The 12,029-nt window shown below is 33.8% G+C and overlaps 2 protein-coding genes across 2 annotated transcripts; both read right to left on the bottom strand.

The window, feature by feature from the left end:
• Window positions 1-121: 121 nt before the first annotated feature.
• LOC110651904 (uncharacterized) lies at window positions 122-4,555 on the bottom strand. The gene is made up of 8 exons (XM_021807381.2): window positions 4,282-4,555; window positions 3,343-3,416; window positions 3,092-3,133; window positions 2,561-2,602; window positions 1,357-1,440; window positions 1,002-1,089; window positions 632-729; window positions 122-548 (listed from the first exon to the last, which is right to left on the bottom strand). The coding sequence occupies exons 1-8, from the start codon at window positions 4,472-4,474 to the stop codon at window positions 522-524; spliced, it is 648 nt and encodes a 215-aa protein (XP_021663073.2). The 5' UTR covers window positions 4,475-4,555; the 3' UTR covers window positions 122-521.
• A 506-nt stretch (window positions 4,556-5,061) lies between these two features.
• LOC110651903 (serine carboxypeptidase-like) lies at window positions 5,062-10,309 on the bottom strand. The gene is made up of 9 exons (XM_021807379.2): window positions 9,863-10,309; window positions 9,424-9,592; window positions 7,643-7,762; window positions 7,261-7,404; window positions 7,026-7,176; window positions 6,733-6,821; window positions 5,637-5,895; window positions 5,413-5,546; window positions 5,062-5,316 (listed from the first exon to the last, which is right to left on the bottom strand). Exons 1-9 carry the CDS (start codon window positions 10,195-10,197, stop codon window positions 5,188-5,190), a joined length of 1,530 nt encoding a protein of 509 aa, XP_021663071.2. The 5' UTR covers window positions 10,198-10,309; the 3' UTR covers window positions 5,062-5,187.
• Window positions 10,310-12,029: the final 1,720 nt, after the last annotated feature.

The raw sequence follows: 12,029 nt of genomic DNA, 5'->3' as shown, positions 1-12,029 counted from the left end.
GACTGTAGTTGGATGTCAATCTGAGCTTCTACGCCTTGGACCTTTGCAAACCAAAGCTTTGGTTGGTTCTTTACCATGAGCAGATGATCAATGTGCTAGTGCTACCGACACATTCAGTTAGTTGCAGTGATCAACCGTGTAGCTGTAGTGGATTTCCTTATAAAGCAATGTTGTTTAAACATTGAGTATTTTCAAGGGACCAAAGCTCGTGCATATGTATAATCTACAATCTACATTAAAATGTGTTGTAATTTATTGATAGAAAAAAAAAAAAAGATCTAATTAACTTTTGTTCCCTCTGTCAGTCAACTCTTATTTTATTCATAACAACATGCCTCTCAGGGAAGCATTTGAAGGTTTTGTTACTGCAAGTGAAGACCTCTAGACTACCTTCCTTGCTTTTTCTCCATGATGCAAATGAAAAATATTGTTCTTGCAGATTGCATTGAAAACAGCATAAGCCATGTACGATCAAACTAATCCAAGAAACATCGAGCATCTGAATTCAAATCTGCTCTCGCCTATGATGAGCTGGGTTGTTTTCCTGTCTTCACAAAATTAAATCATATGAGAGGATAGAAAAAATAGATGTTTGCTTAGGAACTTACTAAACTTGGATAGCTCAGCTCACCAGCATTTCATGGTCCCCCATGATTTCATCTATTAATTCCTGCAGTGGTTTATTAGCGCTGTTGGGAACAAGAGCGGCAAATGCAGCTGCTTCTAGACCTGTACGCAGCCAAAGAACATAATGAGTATGATTATTAAAGTGAGCACCATAGAAACTAGGTAGTTAAACACAAAGATGCAAGTTAAAACAGTTATCGTCAGACTGTCTGCAATTGAATTGATTATCCTGTAGAAGAAGGCTTGATGTTTTAATGAAAGGTTACAAAATTCAAGAAGTTTCAGGCATAATTTGATTTTAAATTGGATATCAAGTTATTGTTGAATGGATATCTGCTTTTAAATCATAACTTCAGAAAAAGAAATAACAATACCAGTCTCTGGAAAAGCATCGATGAACATCATCATCTCTTCCCCACTAAGGCCGGACAAGATGCAAATCCGTGGCAACGACTTTGCTATCTGCAGAACAGAGTACTCAAATTTAGGCACATCTGTGTATAATTGAATGCTTGCAGTGTCTAAGCACCTCAAACTTGGTTATCCTAAACTGGGATTATCGTTTCATTTCTTTCCTTTAAATTGCTTAAGTGATTTAATTTAGTTTGTAAAACATTAAATGTAAATATGAGAAGCACAAGGAGATTTAATGCTTCAGAAAAATTTTGAACAACAAAACCAGGAAATAAATATATAAATGGAGAATAAAAACATATTTAAAAATTAAACCTGCACTGTTTCCAAATTTGGTTGACTTGTATGCATTGCTTCCCAAAGTGACTGGGGAATCATGTCTTCAGTACAAAAAATAACCTACAAGAATGAATATCGAAACACAAACAAGAGATCAATGACGGATACAACATATTCATATTTACTCGTTCCATCACATCTTTGCTGAACAGGAATACTCATTACATCGCATGTAATCTAATTATCATGGCATTGTTTTGATTAGGCCTAATGCAAAATTTAAAACAACAAAAACTACAACAGCAATTATGATGGTAACAATAAAATGCATTTAATTGAATGGAAAGGCATGGAAAAATATAAACATTAAAACACATTTGTGAAATTCTTGCATCCAGATTCTGAAATGTGTTCAAGCATTCTTTAAATGATCTTTTTCTTTTTTTGCCATATAAATGTAAAATTAAATTAAAAAAAATGTATAAAAATAAGTCCAGAAGGCAAAAAAAAAAAAAAAAAAAAAGCTTCATATTGGTGTTTAAACATTGGGTTCAATAACTTGAATCTTGCTGGGTTTATCCATATTATCAGTATGGACAAAATCCTTGACGTTTGCTGTTTAAGGATCAGCCTTAAAATTGGATCTTTCCTGATCAAGTTAAGGAAAAAAAATATTTTCGGCTATCTTTACCAGAAAATTTTATTAGAGTTGTGAATGATTTAGATCAATACTGACCTGATGATTAAGAATTATTTCTTACTATCAGCATAGTATTAAACTTTAGTAAAAGACTAAAATCTGATGTCATAGTTTGTATCAAGTTCCTGCTAATTACATCTGTTGGAATATCACTTGTGGGAACAAGTTAAGGGGCAAATAAGTGTTGGAAAATAAAACCAAAATGGCTTAAGCTATAAGCCATTTTGGTGATGGGGAGCCTAGTTTCAAGTCCAGTTCAGCGTGTAGCTTGCCAGTTTGATATTCACACTCGTTGGTCTATAATTCTCAACATGGTATCATAGCCTGGTTTCAGTTTTAGTTCCATTTCTTGGTATTGCAGTTCCTTTTCAGTTTCAAGTGTCAACTGAATGTACTGGTTTTCAGTTTAGGGGGGGAGTGTTGGAATATCACTTGAAGGAACAAGTCCCGCATAAGCAGTTTGATATTTACACTTCATAGTCCATAATTCTCAACAACATCAAAGGAAAATGAAGAAAAACGTATGATGTGTGAAATTACCTGTAAAAATTCACCACCCAACTCTTTTAGTAGCTGCCGAATCTGTGCCAAAAAAATATGTAGGTTAGAAGACTCATAATCCAGTTTCTGGGTTATCGATCTAGCAATCAAGAAACAGTAGATTACGTATTAAAAAAAATAAAGGTTTATGTCAAACTGGCAAGCATAAAGTTTCTAACAAGATCTCTTACTTCCCAAAAATGGGCAAATTTACAGTCAATTTGATCCAAATACTAAACATATTGAGATCAATAATTGTTTTAGCTGACTCTAAATTTGCTAGTTACATGAAACTATTAAGAACATAATTGGAATGAAGCACCTTGGTATGCAAGCTGAACTAGTTTCCAGCAAAGAATCCGTCTTAAGAGGCACACTACTGCCATATGGGAAGCAGTTGTGATGCAAACAATAAGGATTCTCTTATCATGATATAACTAAGGCTCTTAAAATGCAACTAGTCATCATTAGGTTTGAATATCCCAATGACATCGTGACTAAAAAGGACAAGAAAAATGAGATGAGAATCACCTTCAGTGCCTCGTCCAATTCAAAGCCCATCAACAACAAAGCCTGCAAATTAAGAATTTAAATCTTAGTTTATATGCCAAATTTCAAACGTTTTCGTTATTAATACACTTAATCTCCCCCCTACACTGCAGTTCCCCAGGGCACTAAAGAAACAACAGAAATTGAGAGCATTTATGCCTTGAAATGGGAGATATTTAATGCCAAAATTAAGACAAATTGATAAGAAAAGCATAGAACTAACCACAACTTACAGGTGGACCATATACAGGGTCATCAGCATTTAAAGGAACAAACTTTGAATCTTCAATTAACTCGCTGGGAATCCCTGCAATATAAGTACCACAGTCGAAGGATGTTGGCTTTCTAAGCATATAACAACAACAGCAACTAAGCCTCAATCCCAAATTAGTTGAAATAGGTTATATGGATCTTTTTTAGTCGTTCAGCTCTGTTAGACACTAACTCCGTATCAATATCCAATGTAGAGCGAATTTCTTCAAATTTATCAGAAGATACTACGAAGACGTATATGTATTCTTGTATAAAATGGAAGATTTTCTAAATTAGGAGATGAGTTTCAACTTAATTCATCTATAAAAACCTTTCTTTAATGCAATTATACTCCATTCCAAAAATGGATCCTGCTCAATATCGTTATGTTCTTGTTTTCCCATCTTCAAGAACCAAGATAATTTAAAATTCCAGCAAAAGGATGAAAAATAATAAATAATTAAGTGACCATGAGAATTAAGGTTACCGTTTCAACTCCCCAGCTCACAATAACAGGTTTTTTTTTTCCCTCATCATACTAGTTATTGCTATATAAATCTCTGATATTATAAGACATGTGAATATATTTTATATTTATTAATATATTGTTAATTGTTATAAATTTATTAAATGAATTTCAATCATGTATATGGAAATCAATTGAACTAGAATTCAATTGAATTTCACAATTTTATGGAATGGAATTGAACCAAACACTTTGTAAGTAACAACTCTCATGAAACGAGAAAAGGAAATCATTAACAGATGCTCTTCATAGCTTTCTAACTGGAGAAAAACGATTAACATTAGAATTATTTATTCAGATTAAAACAATTCATATTGGAGAAATCAATTAATGAATGAAATCAAAAAAACAAGAGAATTGAATACGAATTGGGAAGTGAAGAGGGTAAGCAAACCTTCAGCTGATGCTCTTGGTGGATGATGGAGCTTCACTTGATGGGTTGCATTCTTCACTGATACAGAAGAAGAATAAGAAGGAAAAACTGTAGATATTTGTGAAACAACGAAAGGGTTTGATGAAACCGAAGGAACCGAGAATGCAAAAGATTTCAAACAACAGTTTGTCGAGAACCCAAGAGCAAACGCCATGAGAGTACTACTTTGTTTCTTTTATCTAACGCAGTTCACAGTCCACAGCTCCACACCGTTCACTAGTTATGCGCTCTTGACAAAGGGAGCTTATCTTTGTCCAGTGTCTGGTATCTTTCCGTTACTCAATCATTACTTGCCATGTGGAATTTATAATTTTTAAATATAATTTATAATTCATAAAAATTATAGTTTTTTTTTTTAACACTGACTTATATTTCAAATTTCAAGTCTCATAATTTAATAAACAGAATTTAATACTAAATTAAAATTTATTATTTTATTTGTATAAGATTAGTTCAAAGGAGAAGTTTGTCCAACTTCTATATGCAGCACAAACACCTTATTCTATGTTTTAATTATAGTTGTAGAATTAAGTTTAAGTATTTCAATTATCTCATCAAGTGGAGTTTTAAAAAAATAAAACTCTGACCAAGTAGAGTTGAGTTCTAGGTTAACACTTTATTGATTTGACTCGGCCTGATTACACCCCCTACTCCATTGGTGACTTGGCATACAAAAAAGATTAGATATTTTGACGATTTAAGATTTCAAAACATAACTATCAATAGTATCTAGCACAGAAATGAGCAAAAACAGTTCTCTTTGATTCAACCATGTGTTAACCTTCTTATCCAGGTACAGACATCATATAGAATTCTGTTTAAAACCAACAGCAAATATATACTTTTTGAACACCAAATAACAGTGCATTACATCTCAGAAACCAGTTTTTCTGGATAAGCTGTGCCTTCAGACAGTTTTCCATGAGTCCACCTCTTCAGCATCTCTAATGAAGCCTTGGGTTGATCCATGGGAACCATGTGCCCTGCATTGTTGACCTATTGGTCAACACATCATGCGACTATATCAGTACACATTTTAAATGTGTGCCATCATCCAGGGTGAGAGAGGCAAGGAGAGAGAGAGAGAGATACCTTGAGGAAAGCGAGAGGTCCATGGCTTCTCAAGACTCCCGCTTCTGAACCATCAACTTCAAAAGGAACTTCAGAAGATGCCACAAAATCTTTCTGACCAGACCATTCCATTGCATGAACCCATCTTGAATTTCCTGCACATAAAGATGTACCCCCCGCCTAAATATGGGATAAATTTGATATATAGCTTAATTAACAAGAGACAATATCGTTTGAAAACTTACCGAGCCAGTTACAGATAAGATCATATTCTCCAGCGTACACAAGCAACTTGATTCCATCCTCAAGGAGAGCAGGAATGCCAGCTTCAAGATTCCTCATCCAGTCCATCAGCATGGCCTGATACACTGTAGGGCTACAGGACACAAAGCTTATATCCCCAACGCCAAGCGAATCCCTAACTGATTTCAGGTTCAGAAATTTCTCCAAGTTTGAGAAGTCATAGCAGAGGCTCCCCTCACATTTCTTTCTGATATCGTAGTACTGTAGGGAGAACAAATTAATGCACATGTAAGTGAGGAGATTAAAAATCCCAGTTGCTCATAAAACTAGGCCAAAAAGAGGAGTTTTTAATAAAGGCTAGTCTTTCTTTTCCAGCTCCACCAGAGCATTTAAAAAGAGTGCTTGTTAATAAAGCCTAATCCAAGCAGGCATCGTAGTTGGTTGTATTCCCTAATGTCTTACTATTGACAAATCTTAGGCAATTGGCATCACCTTCTTAGAAGACTTCCAAAGATGGAGACAAAGAACAAGAAGAATTAGATCGTGAAGTGACCCATCGGAACTGCCCTAACAAAAGAAAAGGCTGCTTCAGAGGGATTAGGGCTTTCCTCAAAGCAAAGGCCGATAGAAGACGATATCTGGTATCTTCACCAACTTACTAAGCAAACATAGGTTCATCAAAGTGCGCTGATTGAACTGGACCAAAAAGGAAAATGGGAAGAAGGCAGAGCAAGAAGCTAGGGATGCACATTATTTTCACATCCATTTAAGCATTAAATTACAAATTTCCTTGTAAGAATGCTTTAGTGAATAAAAGTTTAATAAAAGGAACAAATCATAGCCTTTAGCCCATTAATCATTTTTCAACATCCTATACAAAACTGATCATTTTATTTTCAATGAATTTTCCTTTCTTTTTTTTTCCCCCTAATTGCTTTTTTCAGATTCATATAAAGAAAATTTAACATGCTTTTGGCAGAAAAGATGACACCAAAGACCAAACTGCAATGGCACCCTGTTTTCTAATTAGAAGCAACAGCCACAAAAAGTTGTTTATAAATGCACTCAAACACTAGAAGGAGATTCATTAGGTCTTACATTTATATCACCAGCACGTGACAAGATGCTACTGAATATACTGTTGCAAACAAAATAAGAGGCCATGCATGAGACTGTGCCATCAGTGCCTGAAAAAATAGAAAAAAGAAAATTGCCACATTTGCATGGTGAAGGAAGCAAGAATAATAAACCAATAAAATATTTCACAGTTTATCAATGGTAAGAAGATCATTGTCACAATGAAATTTGAACAGTACAACTTAAAAGGTATAACAGAATCAAGCAGGCCAGGGATTTTTCAAAAGGCAAATGACGCAAATTTATGAGATTACCACAAAGCTTGATTGCCATTTCACACACTGGAAGCACCTTGTTTATACGATTATAGTCAGATTGTTTAATTAATCCCATATCCAAAGCATAATCTGTGTAAGCTCCATACTGGATTGCAGGATCAGTAAGCCCATTGCCAATGGCAAATCCCTGTTGAACATTTTGACTTGGAATTAATAGAATCTAAATAGACTTGTTACAAGTCAGAATTAGGTAAAGGTAAAGTAAGCATGCCTTAAGGTTTATATGAATTCCTTCTTTGGCTTTGTTTCCTTGGTGAACTCGAGCAGCAAAAGCAGGAATATAGTGACCAGCATATGATTCTCCAGTTATGTAAAATTCATTATTGACAAATTCAGGATGCTCTGAAAAGAAGGCCTGATATCACAGGAAAAACCCATTTTAGTCCTAGTAATATGGTTGCAGTCATACATTACTATTCAAACACCAACTATTTGAGCAATTATGTGATAGATTTTTCCAAAATCGTTTAGAGTGGAGAAAGCAAATCCATATAGCCGACCCCAAATCTTTGGGATAAAGGCTTAATTGAGTTGAGTTGAGTTGAGTTGCCGTGTTTCACTTTTTACCAAAGGGAAATCCAAAGATAACTAACCTGTAAGAAGTCATACAGGTCATTACTAACTCCCTGCTCATTGTGACGAATGTCACGTATATCAGAACTAAAACTGAATCCAGTCCCAATAGGTTGGTCAACATACAGAAGATTTGATGCCTGAAAAATTGTCCAAGCAAGTTGTCAAGTCTTGTCAACAAGCATCAAGGAAAGAGCATAATAAACAGAAAGAGGAAGAAGAACTCCATAGTCTTTGGAACATTTCTAGTTTAGAGCCCTAGGACAAATCATTTCATTCATTATTTTGATCTTCAGTACAACAACTTCATGGTAAAACCACAACACCAAGCAACCAATTGAAGTGATGGATATCAATATAATACATAAGTAATAACAAGCATCTAATACAATATACCACACTTAAGCATCCTATATGAAGTACACACGAAATTCTGATGAATATAGAAGAAAAATGGTCTGAGACAGTCATACACAACTTTACAGTAACATACAAGGGAGGAAAATTAAAAGGAAAAAGCTTTGGAAGTCTGCACAGACATACAAAAATTCACTGAGGAGCTAAATTAACAGTTAAAGGCCCAACAACTTGAAATGTATATTGTTCTCTAAAAAAATTACTAATGCATGTGAAAATTGTACGAGGGCGAGCCTTGATGCAATGGTAAAGTTGTTCCACTGTGATTTAAAACACAAAAACTGTCACCTTTGCACTGTAAAAATAGACTACATACATCTGAATCTCCCCAGAATCCACAGTACAGAAAGCCTAATAAACTTGGACACCCTTTAACATTAAAACAGATGTTTATAAGAACTTCACCATTTAATTAATGACAGCATGTTTGCCGGATAAAAGAGGATGCTCACTAGAATTTTACCATGCATTTTCAAGCAAGTGTTAGCAAGTATGCTTTATAATTTAACAGGATTCAAATTCTTCACTCAAACTATAAACTTTATTTTTATTCCCTTGATAATTATGTTGGATGAAATATTTAAAACATTCACAAACCATCAAATATACTTTAATGGCTCATATAATTCAGTCATATTAGAGAAGGACAAAAAATAATCAGGTGAAATTGACTTTCCTAAACAGGAATCCTAGTATTACTTAACTGCTCATATAAAAATTAAGAAAAGGGTGCAATTTGATACAATGAGAAAAAACATGGGCTCAAGTATAATTCAAGTATGACAAAGATGAAAGATCAATTTGAGCCTAGACAACAAACACAAAGAACAACGTAGGCTTTTTCAATAGAAAAATCCTATCATTTCAAAGGGGTTAAAAAGATAAACATGGTAATTAACTTGGTTATTAGCGCAAGAGGTAGGAGCAAAGTGCAACTGTGAGCTCAAACGAAAATATACCAGAATAAGTGAATATTAATAATGAAAAAACTGCTATTAGGCGGAAGCTGACTTGAGTGGTTCAATATATTAAAACATGTAGATATTAAAACAAAATAGAAAAGCATTCTTTCATTGTCTTGAGCTTCACCAACATAGGCAAGTTATGCACTTAGGCATGGCTTCATCGAATAAGCTTTCCTCTGATAGAAAAATGAATTCTGCCCCTGCGGCTTTGAGTTAGAAGCAAGCCTAGGTGTGCTTCTAATTTCTAATAACCACTATAAACTCAGTGTTACTTCCTATTAGACATAGACTAAAATATGCACATCTAATGATGGAAACAGGAAGATCACTAACTATACAATCTGCAGCCAAAACCCGAAGGCTAACCATGTTTCAATGCTAAGCACTAAAGTTAACTTAAGTTCATTGAATTAAAATACCTTGTCCCAACCATACGGATTCCATACAAGAGACATGTTGTCTGCAATAGTAAAAGGACCATTTTCATAAAACATTGCCAACTCACTGCTACACCCTGGTCCTCCAGTCAACCAAATAACAACAGGGTCCTTCTTGCTGTTGCGTGACTCAAAGAAGAAATAAAACATCCTACAGAACATCACAAATTGCCATAGGTCAGAACACTGATTCAATCCACAGACAAGATGTTTCTGAATCAACAAACTAACTAAAATTCATTATAATCAAACTGCTTAACCTAAAATTCAGCTTTTTTCCGTTATGGCATCAAGCAATTATCTATAACACTATCATTAAGAAGCTAATTCCCGACTCTATAACATAATTTAAACAATTCTCCAAACACACAAGCCAAAAAATTCGAATCCTATCCCAAATTCATTCAGGAAAAAAACCGACCTGGCAGCGTGGGAGTTCGCAATCTTATAATAACCGGCATGGTGGCCCAAATCCTCCACAGAAACCCCACCAAACTCGTCGTCAACGACATTCGGAAACCTAAACTGCTTCTCGACGATTCTATTGCTTCCATCAAGAAGAGCAGCGTCGCCGTCACGTAAGACGTTGACGTCCTTCGCCGGGAAGAGATTAAGCTCCCGAATCAGCTTCCCAGCCTGAACGGACGGGAATGTCGATCTCGGAAGAGGGAGATGATGATGGTCGTCGGGAAATTTCGCACGAGATATCGCGACAAGAGAGAGAAGCAACACACAACAGAAAGTCAGTTTCTCCATTTTCTCGTCTCTTCTTCTTTCCAATCCTGCGTGTGCAGGAGAAATGAAACGCCTTTTTATAAAGCGTAGTTGCTGTTAGTCCAAACCTAACCGTCCTCGGTATTAAAGGAGAGTGTTAGTTTCGATTTTTTCATAGAGACAATGGACATTGAACAGAATGATTTTTATGATGACGTGGCGATGGTGATGACGTGGCATCAGAAGAGAAGGCGGGAAGGCAAAAAAAATTTTGGTTGCGTGTAAAGGGGACCACTGTTAAAAGTGTGCACGCAATCTGATGTAAAGGTTGTGCTGTCGTGGGACCCATCAGGGTTGTGTTTGCTAAGGAATGTGCGGGTCCTTTGTGTGTAGGAGGATCGTGATCGTTGATTAGAGCGACTTTTGGATGGTTATTTTTTTTTATGGTAAGTGGTAATGATGCCTTGGAAGGTAAAAAGCGGCGAAAATGATGAGAAAAAGGAATTGATCGGGTAATAGTTGAGTAAGTTAATGTAATATAATTAATTATATAATATAATTAAAATTATAATAAAACGTAGTTATTATTATATTTAATTATTAAATAAAAAATAAGTAATATAATATAATAATAATTTTAATTTTAAAATTTAATTTATTTATAATATTAATAATATAATAATAATTACGGTAATTAATAGTAAATAATATTTATATCGACAATAGTAGTGATTAAGTGGTAGCAGTGATAAGGTGAAATAATAGTAATAATAGTGATATAGAAGCGATAATAAATAAGTGATGATAGCGATAGTCAAATAGTGGTGACAGTGATAATTGATTTGGAGATATATTATATTATTTAATACATAAATACTTTTATTAAAGTTTATGTTGGGTGTAATTTTATCCTTTTGTACAACAATATATTTATGTTGTTTTAATTTTTTATAAATTTAGTAGTTATAATTTTTTTATATAAGAATAAGAATAATTATAACATTCTAAATATGGTAAATTGGGTATTCTATATATATATTAATTATCAAAATATTATTAAATTATATATTTATGTTTTAAAATTAACACATTTTAATTTCTAAATTTTATTAATAAATTAATATCTTATTTTGATTATAAAATTATAATTTTTATTAAATTATATTTCTAATAAATAAATTAAAAAATGCAATAATGCTCTCTCTACCACAAAATATTGATAAGGTCTGATAGAAAAGCCAAGACACGTGTTAGCAATCTAGTAAAGTTTGGACTTCTTTGGTAAGCATATGTTATGCTTTTCCTTTTTTAAGCATATTGCCTTCAGAACTATCACTGTGCAATAGATCACCAATAACCAAAGGAGGAATTAACTCCACCTCCATAGCATCTGCCATACCACAGTAGCCTTACCCAACAAGCGAGCTCCATCGCCTTTTTTTTTTTTTTTTTAAATATTAAATAATTTTTCCTTCACTTAATTTAATTTATTTAATAATTAAAAATATATAAATTTAGATTTAAGCTTTATTCTCTTGATTTTCTTTAAAAAAATTAAAAAAGAAAAAGTGAGGCATCCGATTCAATAGCAACACAAGGCCTACCTTTAAGCTTAGTGCAGCTCAGTGCTTTCCCTGATGCCTACCGATGAGTATGCATAAATTAATTAAAATAAGAACGTTTATGAGACTTTTATTTCAAGAAATCAATTGAATTATTATTATTATTGTTGTTCGCCAAATGCTATTTCTTCAAAAAATAAATTGAATTAAAAAAAAAAAAGTAAAGAAGAAATGCTATTTCTCTACATCGTCATCTAACTTAATTTTCATTTTATTTATGATTGAAATTTTTTATGTTTTCATATATCTATA

Source organism: Hevea brasiliensis, chromosome 8 (genome assembly GCF_030052815.1).
Source record: "Hevea brasiliensis isolate MT/VB/25A 57/8 chromosome 8, ASM3005281v1, whole genome shotgun sequence".
Taxonomy (NCBI): Eukaryota; Viridiplantae; Streptophyta; class Magnoliopsida; order Malpighiales; family Euphorbiaceae; genus Hevea; species Hevea brasiliensis.
The sequence above is the reverse complement of the archived record's forward strand: the minus strand, read 5'-3'. Positions and strand labels throughout refer to the sequence as shown.